This window comes from Alternaria burnsii, assembly GCF_013036055.1.
Source record: "Alternaria burnsii strain CBS107.38 chromosome Unknown 753, whole genome shotgun sequence".
NCBI classification, from domain to species: Eukaryota; Fungi; Ascomycota; class Dothideomycetes; order Pleosporales; family Pleosporaceae; genus Alternaria; species Alternaria burnsii.
In genome coordinates this window covers 544,774-565,492 of record NW_024066118.1, presented here as the reverse complement: position 1 = coordinate 565,492, position 20,719 = coordinate 544,774, and the positions used below count along the sequence as shown (strand labels likewise).

General features: G+C 50.9%; 6 protein-coding genes across 6 annotated transcripts; 3 read left to right on the top strand and 3 right to left on the bottom strand.

Annotated features, from left to right (window-relative positions):
- Positions 1–428: 428 nt before the first annotated feature.
- On the top strand, positions 429–3,828 carry GT037_008290 (uncharacterized protein; the record flags this gene model as incomplete). Its single annotated transcript, XM_038933337.1, has 6 exons — positions 429–578; positions 630–747; positions 797–1,197; positions 1,245–3,143; positions 3,193–3,715; positions 3,773–3,828. The coding sequence occupies 6 exons, from the start codon at positions 429–431 to the stop codon at positions 3,826–3,828; spliced, it is 3,147 nt and encodes a 1,048-aa protein (XP_038784002.1).
- A 354-nt stretch (positions 3,829–4,182) lies between these two features.
- On the bottom strand, positions 4,183–6,063 carry GT037_008289 (uncharacterized protein; the record flags this gene model as incomplete). Its single annotated transcript, XM_038933336.1, has 1 exon — positions 4,183–6,063. One exon carries the CDS (start codon positions 6,061–6,063, stop codon positions 4,183–4,185), a length of 1,881 nt encoding a protein of 626 aa, XP_038784001.1.
- A 669-nt stretch (positions 6,064–6,732) lies between these two features.
- Positions 6,733–10,820, bottom strand: GT037_008288 (histidinol-phosphate aminotransferase; the record flags this gene model as incomplete). The annotated part of the gene is made up of 5 exons (XM_038933335.1): positions 6,733–7,789; positions 7,841–8,014; positions 8,066–8,163; positions 9,453–10,355; positions 10,413–10,820. The coding sequence occupies 5 exons, from the start codon at positions 10,818–10,820 to the stop codon at positions 6,733–6,735; spliced, it is 2,640 nt and encodes an 879-aa protein (XP_038784000.1).
- Positions 10,821–12,148: 1,328 nt separating this feature from the next.
- On the top strand, positions 12,149–13,372 carry GT037_008287 (uncharacterized protein; the record flags this gene model as incomplete). The annotated part of the gene is made up of 1 exon (XM_038933334.1): positions 12,149–13,372. One exon carries the CDS (start codon positions 12,149–12,151, stop codon positions 13,370–13,372), a length of 1,224 nt encoding a protein of 407 aa, XP_038783999.1.
- Positions 13,373–13,561: 189 nt separating this feature from the next.
- GT037_008286 (bleomycin hydrolase) lies at positions 13,562–15,194 on the bottom strand (the record flags this gene model as incomplete). Its single annotated transcript, XM_038933333.1, has 3 exons — positions 13,562–14,872; positions 14,918–15,009; positions 15,059–15,194. The coding sequence occupies 3 exons, from the start codon at positions 15,192–15,194 to the stop codon at positions 13,562–13,564; spliced, it is 1,539 nt and encodes a 512-aa protein (XP_038783998.1).
- A 792-nt stretch (positions 15,195–15,986) lies between these two features.
- Positions 15,987–19,478, top strand: GT037_008285 (sure-like protein; the record flags this gene model as incomplete). The annotated part of the gene is made up of 7 exons (XM_038933332.1): positions 15,987–16,135; positions 16,184–16,396; positions 16,445–16,715; positions 17,442–17,670; positions 17,718–18,394; positions 18,449–18,473; positions 18,769–19,478. Coding segments are annotated over 7 exons (2,274 nt in total), but the record flags the coding sequence as incomplete, so codon positions are not given.
- Positions 19,479–20,719: the final 1,241 nt, after the last annotated feature.

Sequence of the window (20,719 nt, the reverse complement as noted above, 5' to 3'; positions counted from 1 at the left end):
GTCTCGCGGTAGCACCTACCCTGTAGAAAGACGCGATGGTGGCGTCATAGTAGAACGTGTACATGGTCGGAACTCCCTTCATTTGTACTTTCCAGCACGGGCGAAGAAAGCATCGTGAGCAATACGTCACTATTGCTGAGGACTTCGATATCAGCCCTGCTTGGCTGCTGGTCCGCTCCATCTCATTTGGGTGCCACGCCAAGCATTGGCCTCCTGCCTCGAGGTCACCACTGCAAGATAGCATCGGTTCTTCGGCATTCCGGTGGAATCGTTCCACGTGGTAAACATACGAGCATGCGAACCGATAATGATAACGCCATGTAGATGACCTCACTCCTTTGCCAGTCGCATTGCAGCCACACTCACCCTCACACCAACGCTCTATCACACCCTTGCTTACGCACCCTCTCTCTATCGAAGACTCCCAAATGGCCAGCGACGTAAAGAGAACACCACTCCAGAAACTGTTCCAGGACACTGGTAGTCAGAACAATCCCAGCCTTCAGACGCACCATGATCTACGCGGTTTTCTCAGTGGTACCACTACGAGTGGTGGATTGGACGATAGCTCTTACGATGTATGTGATTTTCTTCACATACTCCGAGATGCAGCTCAAGGGTGTCAACAGGAAAAAATCGTACAATTCTTAGCACCGGCTGATGTTGGCGAGACAAGCCCAAGTCGGTTGCTCAAGACGCTGTGCAAGGATATGGAACAACCTGTGGCCTCGTCACTGGGTGATCAATGTAGGCTCTCTTGGCTGTTTTCTGTACTTAGAGACTAACACAAAGCCAGACCAGTATCGATCCGCTGACGGAAGCAACAACAACATCCATCTGCCAAACGTCGGGAAAGCCGGCTCCTACTATGCTCGCATGGTCACACCGAGACATGTACCCACAAAGTTACCTGATCCGGAATTTCTCTTCGACACACTACTAGCGCGAGAGGCAAAGCCTGAGCCCCATCCCAGCCAGCTATCCAGCCTTTTCTTCGCTTTCGCGGCTGTCATAGTCTGTGACGTGTTTCGCACAGGCGACGAAGACCAGAACATGGCCATGCCGTCTTCATACTTGGACCTGTCCTCACTATATGGGGAGACGAAGGATTCACAGAATATGGTCCGTACCTTTGTTGATGGGAAGCTGAAACCAGATGCTTTTGCTGACACACGGATTCTCAGCCGTCCAGCAGCAGTAAGGTACTTTTTGCATTTGATTGAATTACTACTTACTGTCAAAAGTCTTGTGCATTGATCATATGCTTCTCGAGGTTTCACAACCTTGTCGTAGAGCAATTGGCGCTCATCAACGAGAACGGTCGATTCAGCCCGCCACCTAATATAGGCGGCATCGACCCTGGTTCCTACAGAAAAGCCGTCGCCAAGCGCGACAACGACCTATTCCAGACTGCACGGCTTGTGACAACCGGCTTATACATCAACATAGTCCTGAAAGACTATGTGCGCTCGATCCTCAACCTACAGTGTGTAGACTCGTCAGCGAACTTGGATCCACGAGCGAAGATAGAGGATATTCTTGGCCAGACGGACTCCGACAAGGCGCGAGGCAACCAGACCAGCGCGGAGATCAACATGATCTACCGCTGGCACTCGACCATATCGATGAGAGATGAGGCATGGCTTATCGACCATATGACAAAGATCTGCCCAGATATGGACATTGATAACATGACTTTAGAAGATATGCGGGCTGGTGTACGTCGACATGCTGCAACACCCCCAGCAGACCCAGGTAGGCGCGTCTTTGCTGGCCTCGAACGAAACCTTGACGGTTACTTTAGAGACCAAGACCTGGTGAAGATACTGACAGAAGCTACCGATGAGGTGGCCATGAGCTTTGGTCCGCATCGTGTTCCGCAAGCGTTGAAGGTCATTGAACTCATGAGTATCGAACAAGGTCGAGAGTGGGGTCTGGCCTCTCTTGATGAGACAAGAAGGTTCTTTGGCATGACATCTCACACATCTTTCACCGACATTCACTCCGATCCAGATGTCGCCGCAGCGCTCGAGGTCTTATATGGAGATGTTGAGAATGTTGAGCTCTACGCTGGAGCTATCCTGGAACAGCCAAGTGTACCCATGACTCCTGGATCCGGTCTTTGTGCGGGCACGACCACAACCCGAGCAGTTGTGTCACATGCGCTCTCGCTTGTTCGAGGCGACCGGTTCTATACGGTAGACTACACGCCCTATCATCTGACAGCCTTTGGATTTAATATGGCATCCAGCGATTATTCCATCGCTGGTGGAGGCGTTATATACAAGCTATTGATGAGAGTCTTTCCCGAATACTATCGTGGCAAATCGATCTACGCACATTACCCACTGACCACCCCGCCCGAGATGAGAAGAAGGCAAAAGTCTCTCGGACACGAAATGGATTTCGACTATGACAAGCCTCGCTATGGAGCGCCGCCCACAGTTATTACTGATTACAAGATGATACTTCGCATTCTCGGCGATCAAACTTTGTACACCACAGCATGGACCCATACTCTGCGGCAGTTGGACTACCAAGAACACGTCCTCATCGGAGATAATCCGGGTGCCAGTAAACAGCAGAATATCATCCGACAGGCTATTCTTGGCCCCAAAGATTCTATTGATGTCTTTTCGCATTTCCTGAACCTTCGTACGAGCCAACTTGTGCAGACGGACAGCAAGTGGCTTTCCAAAGTTGCTGAAATTGATGCGATCAAAGATGTAGCAGCTCGAAGCTGGACACAGTTTGTAGCATGTCTATTCCACTTCCCGATCAAGGACTCGCAAGGTTCTACAGCCAGCTTTGACGATAAGCAACTCTTCAGCAAGATGACAGCGATTTTCGAATTCGTTCATCTAGACAACACACCCGCAAAGTCCACAACGCTTCGACGAAATGCGATGGCCGCAAGCGACGAATTGACAAGAGAAGTCAGAACGGTCTGCGACGATATTAAAGCGTCGTCTCCTGTGCAACACTTTGAATTTCACAGACAGCGACACGAGAAGCGTGATCCTCTCCCAGATCACGGAGCGAAGGTAATCCAGCGGCTCTTCGATAGCGGGGCAAAGGTCAAAGAGGTCGTTTCTTTGTTGGTGATCCTCGCCGTCGATCTCGTCGTATTTAGCACTTTTTCTGTAAGTGTTTCGACCATGCTCGGGTCAAGCTCCTCCTAATAGTATCTAGTTCTGTCAGATAATCGATCTCTTCCTTTCCGAGCCCTACCACTCCACACACTGGCCAGATATCCAGAAGCTAGCCAAGGACACCACACCAGCAAATTCTGAAGTTCTCCGTGCATACGTTCTTGAAGCTCTCCGTCTTATTACACCTGCGACGGGCTTCCTCCGCATTCCGAACACCTTTCTCACCACCAGTGATTGGCGACACGCAGAGGGTATCTCTAAGGGCGACGACCTCATTCTAGACGTAGCAACTGCATCTCGCGACCCTGAAATGTTCCCAGACCCTGACAACATCAACCTCGATCGGCCTCAAGAGCTCTATCTGCCCTTTCTCGACGGACTGCATGGATCGCTGACCAGGCCTATCATCGTTGCTGGTCTAGTCACCCAATTGCGCATCTTTGCTAGATTAGAAGGTCTCAGAAAAGGGCCGGGTACGCAAGAGACCTTGAGACGGGAGGTTTCAGAAGGCACGATAAGCTTCTTGAGTGAAGCGAAGGATGAGTGGGTATCGCTGCCAGTCAGTAAGTGGATGGTCGCTGTATACAATCTATAGCAAGGCTTCTAATCGTTGTTTACAGGCATGCGAGTACACTACGACGCCTTCGATCCAACTGGGTGCGCGACATTGACATAGCCGAGAGTCTAGCAGATTAGATGTAGTCTAGCTCTCATTTACTATGATGCCTTCGCTGTTGTCACCATAAACTCAGCACATGTTGCTAAAGCTCGCTTCTGTTTTCTCATCGCAGACAGATATAATAAAATTCCATTTCCTCTACCAAATATTTCAACGTGAACAACAACCACTTGATACCTTCGAGACTTCGATAACTACTAACGTTATTTTACGCTTCGGCTGGAAACACGCTAAGCTATCTACGACCAATATGTGCCAAAATCCATCTCATGGCGAAATCGAGCGGGATAGTACACTTTACACACTGGCACACATCGACAACTTGGCGGCCTGTAGCATAGTCAGTATACATTAAATCTTAAGTTTGGCACTTGGAACCCACAGTTCTGTCGATGGAGTGCCAAGAATTAATGCAGTTGCAGCATCTTGGTCGTGATCACGCTTTCCTGCGAAGATCTCCTCCCACTTCGTCTGCGTGTCGGTATTTACGCAACCAGTCAGAGTGACCTTTACTTTCCCTTCCTTACATTTGTCGATTAGGAAAGGGTAAGCGAAAGTACAGATCCAGTCAACAATAGTCCGTTGACAGCAGACGTGTAGGTATTTTCGATCATCCCAAGGAGCCATCATAATTCCCCAAGGACTGCCTTCGTACCCATCGTCGAGTCCTCGAAAACGAAGTCGAAGGTCCCTGAGGTTGCGAAGATCATTGAGAGAGGACCCGAGAGAATGGGAAACTTCTATGAATATGTAGGGTTCGCGCCTCGAAACCTTTACACCCAAGAAGTCGAACCAGTCAGCGTTCGTAAAGGCCAGTTCTACCTTGCTCAAATATTCGTAGTTCACGGCTGGTCCAGGTCGAGCATTAATAGCTTTGTGGAAGATCCCTGAGTCGAAGAAACAGCTGTGCATAAGTTCCCAGCCAGTATGCAGCACTTCTTCCCGCATCCACGAGCTAACAAGCAAAAGCTCTAAAGCCGGCTCATATACAAAGGGTCGGGCCTCTGGTACATGTGACTTATTCATCTGCATTCTTACTTTGTCGTTGTGGAAGATCCACATATTGTAACCCATGCCGAGAGTAAGACGAGCAGTCCGGCAGGCCATTGTGACTTCTCTGCTGCTTTCAGAATCTCGGGTACTCAATGGATACAGCTCACCTCCGAGAGCGTACTGATAGATCGGCGTTCGAATCTCGCCAGGAAGATCTACGAAACGACGCTTGCTGCCCGAGTATTTCCACCAGTTGAACTGAAGGCTATAGCCAGTTCTGCCAACCCAGCCTAGCAAAGTAGTGGAAACTGTCTCAAGCCAGTCTCCAAAAACTATCCACTTCTCCTCATCTGGTTCGAAGATGTGGACAGTCTCAGCAGTTGGTGGTGAGCCTTTGGGTAGAATGGCAACCCACTTTGCGTATCTCTTGTCGCACCTCCGGAGTTTCCAGCCACGTCGCGTCTTCGATTCGAAGTAGTAACGCTTGATATCGAAGAGATTCAGGCAAGGTGGCCACAGTGGAGGTGTGTCGTCGACAGGTCGAATTTCATGCTTCACTGCAAACACAGAGAAATTCTTCTTCTTCTTGGCGTTGAGGATATAGTACATGGCAGCGAGTACAGGATCGTTGTAATGCCAGCCTTTGTTGAAACTGATGACGGTTTTTCTTGTATAGCGGCCGACCTGTCCATCCTGCGGGCACTTCATCATCTCGATCGAATCGGTGATGTTGTCGTCACGCGCATTGGGAAGGATCAAGTTGTCCTTACGAGGGCGCTCTGCAAGATCACCAGCCGGAGGGTCAAAAATAGCTAGACGACTCAGGAAGAAGCTCGGCGCTCTAGCGTTAAGCTTCGGGGACTTGACAGGCACGAACGATGGCGCTGTGGCGCTAAGCTCCAGGCTCTCGAGGCCGCCATGTTGATCTCCCAGTGTGGACTGCTGGGCAGCTGGATACGAAGGGGTTATGAAAGGCGGAGAGCAATCGTGTTCGTATTGCTGAGACGAGTCGTATAGTTGAATACCCGGTAGTAAAGCAACAGGCTCAGACCTGCTCGCGTATCGAAGAGGAGCATAGTTCCCATAGCCGGCGGATACTTGACCACAAGGAACCCAAGGATCGGAGGGTATAAACAGCAGTACTCGAGGAGGATTGAACTTAGTCATACTGTTGTCTTCATGGTTCTGAGAGTCATGAGTGGATTCGAAGGACACGAGGGTGGAGTTTGAAGGAGCCATCTCGTGTGCTGGTTCGGAGTTGGTAGTTCTATACTGCGTTCGAAAGTGTTTTCAGGAAACAAGAAGTCCGAGATTATATACTAGCAAGGCGTTCCTAGCGCCAGAGAAAGGCAACCGTTCCATGCATTGACCTACAGGAGGTGCTTCGGCGAACGGTGGGAGCCTACCTAAAGGTTCCATTTCACTCTTCGTCGCCCTTGAGTACTCCGCCGTGGTCAATAGTCTCGACCCGCGAGGCAACGCATCGAGTTTATATAAGCTCTGGACCTGTTCGTTTGATCTTTGCTGTTTGCGATTCGCAACTCTGGATTCTAGACCACAAAAAAGAAGTGCGACAACCGACGGAAGACTGCAGAGTGGATATACGCAATTGTTGTAGGTCTGACATGTACTTGGTACGGCTACAACATACCTTAATGCCTTTCGCAAACAACATTTCCTGCTTGGACACCGCTGCATTATGCGTGCGACACGTTTACACTTCGCTGGTGCTCTGTGTCTGAACAGGGAGAGTTTACGGAAAAGCGAAAAATTGTACCTGTAAGGTGCTTACGGGCTTTAGTCTGTCATACTTTAGGAAATGATTATTTGGAGACCTGGAGTTGCTTTAATCGTGTCGTCTCTTCATATATTTATATATATATACCTTCTATCACCTGTCTACGCCTCTCATGCGACCACGTCGTTGGCGTCTCTTTCTCTCTGCTGCTCTTCCTTCTTCCCTAGCCTGCCAGAGCTCTTGTGGATGCCCTCTAGTACTTGCTTGATCTCTTGTAGGAAGCGATCTACTTCCTTCTCTGTACCGACCGTTATCCTCAAGCAGCCTAGACATCCATGCTCTTTTCCTCTGAACCTCACTACGACGCCTTTCTCTTCTGCAAGACCCTCGTATACTGCCAGGGCCGTCTCGTTCGATGGCTTGCCACCTTGATCCGCAGGCGCATCAAGTATCTGGTAGAGCAAAAAGTTCGACTCGACACCGCCGTGAAGCTGTCCGATACCGGGAATCTTGGGCAGTTCCTCGATCAGTCTGTTGCGCTGCTTGACGATAAGGTCCTTGTTTCGTGTCATAACTTGCAGGTGTTTCGGGCTCAGAGCTGCGCGTGCGAGCTGACTCGTTGGGTTGGGGATGTTGTACGGCGCCTTCATGTTGTTCAGGATCTGTGCGATTGCCGGGTCCGCGAATGCAGCGCCTAGTCGAATACCTGCAAGACCGAAGGCCTTTGACAGTGTCTGCATGACTACCAGGTTCGGCCACTCGGCGACCCACTCTGCTAGACTTGTTCCATCAGGTGAAAAGTCGATGTATGCTTCGTCCACCACGACCACACCATTCCATGGGTGTTCTAGTATCTTTTGTACGTCCTCTTTCTTGAGTAGCTTTCCGGTCGGGTTGCCAGGTGAACACAGATATGCTAGCTTGATGCTCTTGTCCTCATCCATCGCCTTCAGTATCGCGGGTACGTCGAGATCGAAACTTGGGGTTTGTAAGGGGATCTTGGCTAGGGCAACATCGTTGACCTGCGCAGAAACGCTATACATGCCGTACGTGGGCGGACATGTCAGGATCTTCTCCTTGCCGGGAACGCAGAAGGCGCGAATAAGAGCATCGATCGCTTCGTCTGAGCCGACACCAACGAAGAGATTGGCGGGCGTGATCTTCTTTGGTGTGTGGCTGTGGGTATTTCGGAGGTTGCAGAGGAGTTGCTTAAGTTCTTCTTGGTGGCTGAATCAGCTCGTCAGCATACTACAATGCAAATTGTTGCGATCTGCATACGGATCTGGGTATCGGTTCAGGCCAAGCAAATCGACGTCAATCGCGGAAGATGAGTCTGAAGTGCCATTGACATTCGCGCCAGGCAGCTTTCCCTCGCCATTTAACGCTAGTCCCGGTCCGTATGCGTTTTCATTCGCGTCGAGGAGGATGTTGGTGCCGTCATCTTTATAGTCGCTACGCGTCGTGAGCTTGGTACCTGGATAAGAGTCATGGATATTCACCTACTCGCGCGCGCATCGGTATGGCTCCAATGCGAGGATGTTGGATCGCGCGCATTTCTGCAGATCAAACGCAGTGTTCTTTGCGACCATTGTGGGTGTTGGCTGACTGTTAATGGAGGATGTAGTGGGATTACAGTAAGGTCACGTCGAAGTTGGTGTTCGCGGGGAACTTTTTGTTTCGCGGGGCTGGACGCGGCGATGTCGGGAGTCATTCATCATCGTTCTGTCGAGGTAGGCCAAATTTGGATCTTGTTCTGATTGGCGAATAGATTGTAATGTAGTGAGTGAGAATAACTGCCTTCAAGCCATTTGATTCTAACCTTGTGTACAAGTGCAAGGCTGATGTCCTTTGCTGGACGAGATGTATTTGAAATGCATTACAACCAACCACGCCAGGAGGTCCTGTCGCAACTCTGATCACTGGAACACCGACACTATATGGGAAGCCGTCGACTTTCAATGTCGTTTCGCGGTTTCTGTATGCTTTGAGTGTGCACTAAGGCTCTCCTGGGTCAAACATTCGTCAGGGGTGGAAGCAACAGCATGTTGATTGCAAGTGCTTCAAGAGTGGTTACACAGCATTGGGTGATAGGCAATCGAGGGTCAGTGTAGAAGTTACTAGATATGGTGTAGCCCCAAATCTGTTCAATGTAATACGTAATGAATAGCACTCTGTCCGTAGGATTTGATGGTTCTCGGCATGCATGGGCTCAACTTGAGATGATTAGTTTTGGTCCAACTTTGCCATGTCCGCTTTTCTGACTCGTTGATAGCCAGTGATCCTTCATTTTCGCACTGCTTCATTGATTGCAGTCAAAATGCTAGGATATATTTATCGATATCATTAAATCTTCCATCAAAGTCCGATATGGTCTAGTGGCTAGGATTTGCCGCTCTCATAGCAGAGTCAGTTCACTGTACAGTGCCGGCAAGGCCCGGGTTCGATTCCCGGTGTCGGAAAACGATCTTTTTGCTCTTTTGGCATCATCCCAGATGTGTAAATGCTTGGTGGAAAGTGTTGGTTTGGCTAAAATGACCAAACCATCATTTTTTGCAAAGTTAACACCCAAAGTTACGATCTCACCTATGCAACTAGCTCACAATTGGTCCACACCAGGAACACAAGACACTTGAGTTCAGGCATTCATATCGTAAACGAGCAGTGTGTTGGCTGCTCTGTGTTGGGTCGAAGGGAGTGAGCACAATTTTAGCCAGACGAACACCTTGCAAAAAACACGAACCCGAGTTCACCTCGTAGCTAGACTGTTCATTATTTCATTGATATAAGGGTATAATCTAGATAATTCAAACATGCTCTATATGCTTCATATTGCCTGTCCTGGGCGAAATTCATGACCAGGACTGGTCCTGCCTGACATGTCCGCGCTTACCCAAACTCTCGACCTCTCTCCGTGCTGGCGGCCGTCATAGACAACAGCGCCCGTCTTTCCGCTCTGATCGCCATACCAGCTCGTCAGGCTGCCGTTTTGATTTGACTGATGGCCCGTTTGCGCACCGAGGGCATTGCTGCGCCTGTTGCCCTGCCACTCCATCTTTATGTCTTCCTTCACGACGATGCGACGTTCCACCAACTCCTCTTCGCTGTCCTCGTCTTCTTCGTGTATAGAACGTGCCCGTAGAGCGTCGTCGTTCCTCGACGGTCGCGAACCGAAGCCAGTGGCTGCCTTTTGGCCTGTCGATTTGCTAGCGCTGTTGGATGCCTGGTGCTTCGAGAGCATAGAGCGCGGAAGGAGGTAGGCAAGGGTGGGAGCGCAAGCTGCGACCAGACTGATGACTATCTCGACCATGATCCATGCCAGAAGAGTCGTGTAGTTCCACAGCGGATCCTTCTCCAAGGTATACTGCGAAACGAGGGTCATTACTGACGCAATGCAGGCGATGAGACCGATGGACAACAGGGCAAAGATGCGGGCCTTTCTCTTCCAGCTCAGCTGAACTTTCCACAATACAATTATCGGGATGGCGAGAGCAGTGAAGTCCAGAGCGAGGTTCAAGCGGAGGATGGTGTTCATGTGATTGACGGACAAACAGTTCGGTACCTTGCCCGACTCGGCGATCCGGAGCAGGTTGAAACTCGCGTACTGAGGGTTGCATTTGAAGACGTTCAGAAACAGTGCTGCGACGGTATAGGCCGCACATGTGGCAAAGAACGCCCAGTTGACGTTCTTCCACAACCGCGTCGTAAGAGTCGTCAATCGGACGTTGAACAAGGCAATGCTCATTTTGACAAGTCCTACATAGACGTAGAATACAGTGGCGGCTGACGGCGCGAGCTACACATCAAGATTAGTTATGCGTGACGGCGGGCCATCAGAGTTGTTCTCGCTCACATATTTGTAATGGAAGTACTCTTGATAGGTGATGTCGTAAAAGTGCTTTCCCGCTCCTCCATGCTGAACCATAGCAATCTGAAGTGCTGGGTATGCCATGGAGAGGAGATACGCTGGAATGATGAGCCAGTCATCGGCACCAAAACGGACCCCATGGACGAAGAGTCGAATGCCCAGTCTTAGGAAGGTAACAACTGTGAGGATGACCATACACACTGAGAGTGCGGCTATGACGGCTGGACCTTTAGTCTCAAAGTGGTAATTGTCTGTTGGACGGAAAGGTGGAATCGTGACTCCATCTTTAGGGTCTTTGATATCAGGAGCAAGGCCGGTAAGAAGTAATAATCCTGCAGCTATCTGCTCGTCGAATTCGTTGGCTGGAGGTGTGTTGAAATAAGCAGACACCATTGTGCTGTGGTTATGCTGGCTCGGCCTGGCGATACCGTACGGTGGGGCAGCACATGGGTTTGGGGCGATTCGGAGAGAGATCGACAGAACAAAACATCAATCGGAGGTATTGGACTTGACTGCCCTTAAGATCTTGCTCAGTCCATTGCCCTGTTTGAAGAATGCAGCTATATCCCACTCCGGGCTACCGGTATAGTGTGAGCAGGGTTGTGTTGTAAACGAGGAGCGGGATGGGCTGACGGGAACCCCAATAAGAAGGTAACTGGCATCATCCTTCCACTCACCCACCGCCCTGCATTGAGGCGCTCGTTCCTACTGACACAGCCTTCTGAGCTCTGGTATCAACCTTGTCGCGTGGGATTGTTACTGAGAAAGCCTAAGTTTCTAGTCAAGTTGATGACAAGAAGATTGGTGCTTGCCACACAAGAGGATGGAAGAGCCGCTGGCATGAAGAGTGCCAACTTTGCAGTTTGGGGTAAGGATTTTGGCCGAGATAAGACCATGAAAGAGTGTCCCGTAGGCTCTGGTGGGTTAGAATCTTATTGGAACGCATTGTCTTGTTAGCATGTCGGTTAGCATGTCCCAAGAGAAGCGTGAGTGGCGCGATATCTCGACACTTCGTATAGGATATGGAGTCGAAACGACAATGCTTTCCCGCTCTGTTAACCGGAACCCTTCTCCATCTTGCATGCGAGGCGTCCGAGGTGCGCGGGAATGGGCTCCACTGGAACTCTTTTGTTTGTGGGCTGACACGCAGGTACAAAGGAGCGAGGAAGCCCTGGAGCTACTCCGGAGTATTTCGGTAGAAACGGGAGACGAAACGATGGTGGTGGCCTGTGCGCCGGATCTTTCTATCGCGAAGGACCAGCCTCTTCGTAATCATGCGACCTGGAGCTTGAACACCCAATCGACATCAACGGGGGACAGGGTCTGTGAACGATATCTCGGTTTCGCAGACTGGGCATGCAGATCCGTGCGACACTGCAGAGGAGAACAGACGTTTGGGTCCGAGAGGAGATCGGGTTCCTCCGTGGACCGGACGATGAGAAAGGCAGCATGGGACGGCACCACGAGGCCGCTTGTAGTAACTAATGTCCGCCACTCTCAGAAGCGCGTCCTTCAGGCTGCTAGAAGCGCGTGCAAGCTGCCGACATGGCTGCGCAACCCTCTTCCAGAATCATATAGGTATAGAAGGTTATGCATAGGACGCGTCGATGGAAAAAATCTCGGCCTAAGCTTCTTCTCTCCTCCTTCTATCGGCGATTCTATCAGTAGCCAAACTTACTTGGTCACGCCATTCGTTTCAGACATCTCGTTTTCACTCGGCCATGTTTTCACGTACCGTTCTCTCGGGTCTGCTGTTGCAAGCATTGCCCTTTCTGACTTCAGCAACCGACTGCACTGGTGTCAATGGCATCAGCCCAAAATGTAGCAGCCAAGAATCTGCGTACAAGCGCGACGTCTTCTACGTCGGCGGTGGCTATGTCGACTCTGGCATCCCAGGCCAGCAAATGTGGAGCGACCAGCTCTATGTCGAGAAGCTGTCGCCTGCCAAAAAGGTCAAAAAGCCTTACCCGATGGTCTTTATCTCTGCGGGTGTCAACACCGGCGCAGAGTGGCTGAATACACCGGACAATCGCAAGGGTTGGGCTTCCTACTACCTTGACCAAGGCTACCAGGTCTACATTGTTGATATCGCTGCCAATGGCCGAAGTGGCCAGCAGCTTCTCTCCAAATACCCTCTCCGCATTGGTTCCACAGACACCATCAATGAGCAGGGCTTCACAGCTCCCGAAGATTTCGACCAGTACCCACAAGCAGACCTCCACACACAATGGCCCGGCAATGGATCTCGTGGAGATCCCGTTTTTGACGCATTCACTGCTGGCAACGTCCCTATCTCTTCATCTAATGTGAACGTGGAAAACACTATGCGTACATCTGGATGCCAGCTCCTCAGCATGATTGGCCAGTCATACACAGTCTGCCATTCTGCTGGTTGCACTTACACAGCCATCTGGTCAGACGCATGCCCTGATCTGCTACGCGCCAACATCAACATTGAGCCCGGCAACATTCCGTTCACTTCTTTGATCGGAAACAACACCGTTGCTGGGGTTGGTCGTACCGCCGCTCGGCCTTGTGGTCTCACATATACACCGCTGCAATTCGATCCACCAGTAACGAACTGCTCGGCCATTACCACCGTTGAGGTTGGGCCAGACGACCCAGCCAAGCGCTCCTGCATTCTCCAAACTGGCACCATCCACAAGCTCACCCAACTCAGTAAAGTGCCTTATATCATGATCACAGGCGAGGCCAGCCCGCATATCACGTACGATCACTGCTTCGTTGAGTACTTCAAGCAGATGGGCATCACCAACTACCAGTGGATCAAGCTTGCCGATATCGGTATCAAGGGCAATGCGCACTTTATGTTCCTGGAGAAGAACAACCAGGATATCGCCGCAGCGATCAACTACGGTCTTGGAAAGATGAATAAGAGCCCGGCTGCCCCAGGTCATCCAAGTCTTCCCATCTCTGCAAAATGAGAGATGTAGCTTGCGATGACTGCCAATAGCGATCATAACCTCGAATGTAGTCTGGATGGCGTATTAAATCCAAAAGTCAAGTAGACCATAATATCTAAAGTAATCATGCATCATGAACCGATTCTAAAAAATTCATGGACGTGAATAATTCATCAGTAACTAAGAAGGATCGCTTCGTAAACTCATCGCTCAAGCCAACGCACCCATTGGGTCCCACAGCTCTAGCATCCTCGGCTTCTGCTCCAGTACCTTCTTGACCGACGAACTGACAACGCTAGGATCAACGACCGCCTGGTACACGAACTCATCCATCCAAGCATCACTCATGACAAAGTAGCCTTTGTCGCCCGCACGCTCGCTCCACGAGTTCTCTACCCTCCAGCGTACAGGCTTGCCATCAACGACATGCACAGCCGTCAGGACCATAGCATGCGTCATCTGGCTCTCGCCAGTTTGTAGGCGTTCCGCCTTGGACATGCCAAGCTTGATGTTAAAGCCCAGCTCATACTCGAAGAGATCCGTGTCCATGATGCCCTTGGTAGAATCGGAATACTTGCCCACGTCTGAGCCGAAGAACACAGGCATGCCACGCTTCAGCATAGTGATGCAGGCGTCTTTGATTGTCTTCATGTCGACATTTACGTAGGTCACTGGTCGGCCGTTCCAGACGTTGCCCAGTCGCTTCACGCTAAGCAGACGGTTGTAGGGGTTGCGAGGGTCATTCACGAGCGAGAAGAGTGAGTGGACGTCAGTTCCAGACAATGCTCGTACGGTTTTGTTGTCGGAGAGCTCATTTGCAAAAGCAGTGGGTCGCGTACGGACAGTGCAGAACTTGCCGTCCTTGTCGTAGTACTCCCAGGTGAAAAGCTTGGTGGAGCATGGTGGGGGACCAAGCATCAGTGTCAGAATCAAGTGGATCTCACGAAGCATCTTTTCCTTCTCTCCAGCGATGGTCGCCTTGATGGCATCTGGTGTAGCGTTGCTGCGGGCAATAGAACGTAGACGGACTGCATCTTCGCGCAGCTTGGTGGTAATCAGACGGTCCATAGTCGATGAGCTGGTTGCGTTGTAGGAGTCTGGGTACAACGAATGCGGCACGAGACCATACTTTTGTACGAGGTTGGCCACCATATCCCATTGTCCACCATCACCGACGGGGCTAGCCATCAGTGCCTGTATGATGCGACTGTCAATCTCCTCATCCTTTGTATCCAGTATGCTTTCGAGGAAGTAGTTTGCCTTCTCGATCTTGTCCCAGTAGAAGAGGTACGACTGGGAGAGCTGGAACTCTGACAGCTTGTACTTCTTCATGATGGCGACACGGAAGACGTTGGTGGATGCGAAGAGCCAGCATCTTCCGGACGAGGCTTGGTTTGTGACGGGCGAACCCTCGAGAGGGATCTTGATGTTGAACTTCTGGGTGTCGGCGATGACAGCTGATCGAGACGAAAGCACGGCGTTGGCAGAGTTGGAGCTGAGGGCTGCGAGGGCAAGACGGTTCTACCGGAAGTCAGTAATGAACATCACAGGGACTGGATGTAGTACCTTTGGGTCTTCCATAAGCTCCTTCTCCCATTCAGACACTGTTGCTGCAGAGACATCCTGCTGGTACTTGACGCCAGGCGTGTACTTGGGTGCTTCGATAAGTCAGACTTATTCTAAGAGTATGAACAGGAGACAACCTACGGGATTCTCCACCAACAACTACAAATCCATCCTTCTCATTCATGGGTCGTTCATCTTTCATGTGGAGGGCCTGGAGTCGCTCCATCAGCTTCTCGTTAACAGCAGCATCGGACGGTCGTGACTGGTTAGCGCCCATGATGAAGATGGAGAAAATGCTTCTAGAACTATCGTGGAGCTCTTGATCTAACTAAGCTCGAGAGCAAGCTGGTGTTGTAGTCCGGGGAAGCTCCAGTTGTCCATCAAGGTATCACTCGTTATCGCGCTTATCGGGCGGGAGCAACGCGTGCATGGGTCGCGTGGCAGCCCCACTCCGATCAGATGGCTGGACTCGTTGGAGCGGAAAGTGCCCGCCTTCCATACCTTCCACATTTGACCCATCTGCATCGAAGCATGATGCTTACATGCGAGGCAAGGCCGACTTGTGCAGTGCTCAGTGCTCAGTGCTGCGTCTGTGCTATGTGCTACACCCATAGCCTGGGTGCCTCAGCCACCTTGAACATCGCCTCAGGACCCCACCCATCTCCACAGACCCTGAAACTCGTGACAGCCGTTTTGCTCTCTGGCAGGACAACGATACCGGCATCGCACCATTATAGACACTCACAACCCAAAGCCCCTTTCTCCCTATGCGACAATCACGCATAGATGACGATGCAGCCGCCTCATCGGCCCCCAACAGGCGCGGAAACTAAAACAGGCAAATGAAGATGTACAGGGCCGAACGCGTGTTTCATCCAGGCGCGCAAGGCGTCCCCTGAGTTTGCGCCTCACAGCCGCCGCAGCTTGAATTTGCGCCGAAGATACCAAAATTTCTTGCGCTCAGCCTTGATCAAGAGAATATATACCTGTTTAACTGTCTTCTCGCTGTCCACATCTTCCCTTGTATCCAACGGCCTTCGAGCAACACAGTCTGCATCACCACATCACCATGGCGCAACGACCGGTATTTTGGCAGAAGCGCGTTCTCGTGCCCTTCTGGATAGTGCGAATATGTATCATGATCTTGATCATTGCAGCATATGGCTATTCCCTACGGACTGTGGATGAACTAAAGGATGTCATCCAACCATCAACTGGGTAAGTTGCATCAATATGAGCGCATGTGCAGAGACTAACAGCCAACAGATCAGTCGTTGTCTTCATGCTCTTCATCGTCATTGTGCTCCTCATCGACATTCTTGCGATCATCATGTTCCTTGGCGACAAGCTGAAACCAGGCACTTTCCTCACCATGAACTGCTTCCAAACTGGGTTCTGGACTGGCGTCTTGATCATGGACTTTGTTGCCATAGGCCAGGGCGCCAGCTCTGTAGGAATTGGATTCAGCATCTTCGTATTGTACGTTCAGAGTCTGGCGAGATTGTGTGCAGCACTGACATATCCCAGCCTCACCTTCCTCGGTCTCCTCATCTACGCCATCGTCGGGTACCGTCGCGCGAAGAAAGAAGCCCAACGGGGCCAGTATGCGCCAGCGCATAACCCATTGGCGGCGGCGGCGGCTGCACAATCGTCCCCGTACAACAGCGTCCCCGAGTACCAACAGAATACCGCATACCATTCGCAGACACAGCCTGATATGCACAACCAGTACCTTCCACCATACCAAAGTGGTGCTGCGACGGACTACTACCAGCAGCCTGTGAAGCCCGCCCACATTGTGTGAGCGAAGGAGACGGAAATGACGAGGTTTACAAAAGGCGTTTTGGTGAAATAGGAAAGGTCAATACCACGGTCAAATGGTGTTCCGGTCTACGTTTTCACATGTTGCATGCTTCCATGACCGGAAATCGGTCTAGAGAACTTGATCGTCACGAACGATGGTAGTGATAATATTAGTGAGGGACGGGCCGTTAGATTATTGCGCACTCGCGCCGGACCTGTCCCATTCGGCAGGTGTAGGAATGACACCCTGAAAACTATCGATTCATGTACCAAAGACTTCCTCAGACACCGAAAATCCGTGAATGATACCACAAGTTACTCGCACGTGCGAACGGAAATCGGAGGCTCCTGCCCGTTCGAGAGGCTCCTGCCGAGGCACTAGGCTGGTCAGGAGACGGCACCTCCGCAAGGCTTGGAAGTGTCTCCGTTTCGGAGGTCAGCAACCACTCACAGCTGCAAAGCCGACATTCACATCATGTCGCCGCCATGGTCATTTATGCGAGGAGCAATCACATCGCTGTTACCGGCACGTTGCGACTAGAAAGTGGCGTGTGCCATGGCTGTGTTCCTGACTTCTGCAGTGTCTGTTCGCCTCCGGCGTACATTATGCGTGGAACATTAGCGGTAGATCAGAGACTGGGGACGCAGCGGTTGGCTCAAGGATGAATAGGAAGGATGGTGTTGTTATAAACATCATGCGCCGTCTGTTTGTTTCGCACAGGTCTCAGGTCTCTCAGTCGAACACATTCGCTTCATCTTCATTCTTCCAGTCAGGATGCGATCATTCTTGCTACTCGCTGCGGCGGTTCCTTTCGCTCAAGCTGTTCGCATCGTGCAGTCAAATGACGATGGATGGTCAGAGGCAAACATCCGTACCTTCTTTGACGTCTTGAACTCTGCTGGCCACGAGGTTGTCCTGTCTGGTCCTGCTGAGAATCAGTCTGGCAGAGGTTGGTAGTCGAGTCATGAACACTATACACATACTGACCTATATCAGGATCATCCGACGAACCCCCGAAGACTGTTGATTCAGACGGCTGCATTCATGCATCCTGCCCAGGTGGAAGCCCGCCCACAGGTGCAAATGCGACAGACCCTCGTTTGAACTACGTGAACTCGTTCCCGGTTACTTCTATCAAGCAAGGCATCGATGTCACTGCGCCTAAGCTCTGGAACGGCGCAAAGCCCGAACTCGCTCTGACCGGACCGAATGTCGGAAGCAATGTTGCTGTTCAGGTGCCCTTCTCCGGTACCGTCGGCGCCGCTACATATGCGGCAAAGACGGCCCAAATCCCAGCTATCGCCTTCTCTGGTCAGTCTGGAGATCCTACCGCATGGAATGCTCCTACACCTTTCCACAGCAAGATCTACGCTGATCTGGCTCTGAACGTCACCACCACCATCATCAACAGCGGAAAGCCCTACCTCCCAGCGAACACCTACTTGAACGTCAACTTCCCCTCTGTCTCCGAGACCAAGTGCAGCGATCCCAGTCAGTTCAAGTACATCTTTACTCGCATCAACACTGGTCTTTTGAGTGCTCGCGATGCGGACTGGTGCGGTAGCACGCGCCTTCCGTGGGAGGCGGACGTTATCTTGATTCGAGGAAGCGACTGCTACGTTACTATCAGCCCTGGTGATGCAAACGACAAGACGACCATAAACGATGCTGCGGTCCAGACTCAGATCATCAACAAGCTCAAGCCGATCTTATCGTGCTTGCCTTAGAAGAGAGATGATGGGGATGGCAAAGGTTAGCTCGGCTGTGTCTGGAGCTCTAATGACACTCGATAGTACGACGAATGATAGCATCTCAATACTGATCCTCATCTATTGTTACCAACAGTCACTGTGACAATGACTCCCCATAATGTGACTACAACGAAAACACGTGAGTTGGATGACTCATTGGTCACCTTGTAGTGTAGGAAGCTATCATTTACCATGCAACAACCAACGGTTCCAACACAAACACACCTGATCAACCATGTCCGATTCTCTCAAAGGTACTGAGATGTCGGCAGACTTTGCTAAACCCCAATCGCTAGCTTCGCGCATGAAGTCATATGAATCGCATTTCGACCATACCCTCCCTCTGAACCAACCCATCATCCTCCGTCTAGACGGCCATGGATTCTCGCGCTTCACGTCACACTTTGCGCGCCCCTTCGACGAGCGCATACACACTGCGATGATATCAGCCTGTGCTGATTTACTTCACTTCTTTCCCCGCGCTACAGTCGCATACACGCAGTCCGACGAGATCACCCTGATCTTTCCGGAAGGCGTTCAGATTTTCAACGAAAGAGTGCAGAAGCTATGTAGTCTGAGTGCGAGTTATTGCTCGGTGCGATTCAACAAGCATCTCGCGGAGGCGCTGGATAAAATGCCGGAGCCGGCAGTCAAGGGCAACGTGGAGAAGGTACTAGGTATAGCGCATTTCGATGCGCGTTTCTTCCCCGTTCCTTCTGTAGAGGAGGCTCTCAACAACCTCATATGGAGGTGTCGCAATGATGCTGTACGGAATGCTGTGTCTGCTTTTGCTCGGACTATGTACTCAACTAAGGAGATGAATGGCAAGAAGACGCGGGAACTCGTTGAAATGATGTTGGAAGAGAAGGGCGTTAAATTCGAGGAGGCGGTGCCGAAATGGGCGATTGAGGGCTGTTTGCTGAAGAGAGAGCAACATGAGCATGAGGGTGTAAATCCAAGGACTGGAGAGGTTGAGAAGACGTTTCGGACAAGGCCGCGAGTAGAGGTGAGGGGCGTGAGGGTATTTGGAGATGAGGGATTAAAGCTAGTGACAGATAAATATTGGTAGAGTAGTTCTGGAGGTATATTCGCTCTACAACGTAGCAGCGAGGTTACGGTTGTGTTATGTAGAAATCACTCTATGGGAAGCGCTCATCCAACAATATACCATCTGTGTGCAAATAAGCAGTTCTTCGTAGACTGAAAAAGAAAAAAAGAACATGCACCCACTCACTACCCGAGTAGGGACTTATTCTAGGAGAGGCACAAAATTCAGCAAAAAAGAAGATGGGGCCTGACCGGGATTCGACTGTTCGCTTATTAGTCAAGCGCTCAATGTCGAACCGTGATGGATGAACTTACACCCGGGGCCTCCTGCAGAATAGGCGATGTGACGATGTCAACCCAAAGCAGGAATCATACCACTAGACCATCAGGCCGATTTTGCTCTAGAGAGCTGATTGATGAAAAGAGGTAGCAACCTATATCTTATATCGCGCGTGAACAATTTTTGACGGCTGCTCTGCATGCGGGGCGCAGGATCGTGTATGTGGAGCGAGGGGCTGTGTGCGCAGTAGTGGACACCCTTAGCGAAACACGCCGCAGAGTCATCCACTTCGCGTCCTTCCAATCGCTACTGCTGTGAGCCCGGCCTTTGGCGCTGAAGGTCAGAGGGCGTTACTCTGCACGATGGGTTTTATTGCTCCCCATAATGGACACCCTTCCACTTATGGTGGAGCCCCGCACGAATACACATGAACTACCAGGCTACTGATGATATCAAAACTCGGGCTTGTATATCCTCAACTCGATGGCCGCAATACCCGAATCGCAATTTGAAGGTGGGTCACATGGAGAGGTGTGCTTCTACTTTCGGTGTAGGCGCTATCCATAGCCTCGATGCCTCCCTCATGGTTTTGCGTGTTTTCCACGGCTTTCGAGCAACACAAATCTACGACAGCCATATCGACATCTGCGTGACTTTATCAGAGATTTGTACATGCGAGCGAGGAAGGACTGCATGGAGTGATTGTGGCGACGATCCAAGCGCGAACCCCGACATACTACGTGAAGCATTGCAAGGTTGTGTTTTAGAAGAAACAGAGGCGCAAACATGAACGCACTAATGTAGGATTTTTGGTTTTTGGATGGTAGAAGAAGAGTACCAGGTGCAAGAATACCAAGGAGTAGTAAAGGATGCTTTATATCCTCCTCACCGATCACCTCAATCTCTCATGATCGTAGCCG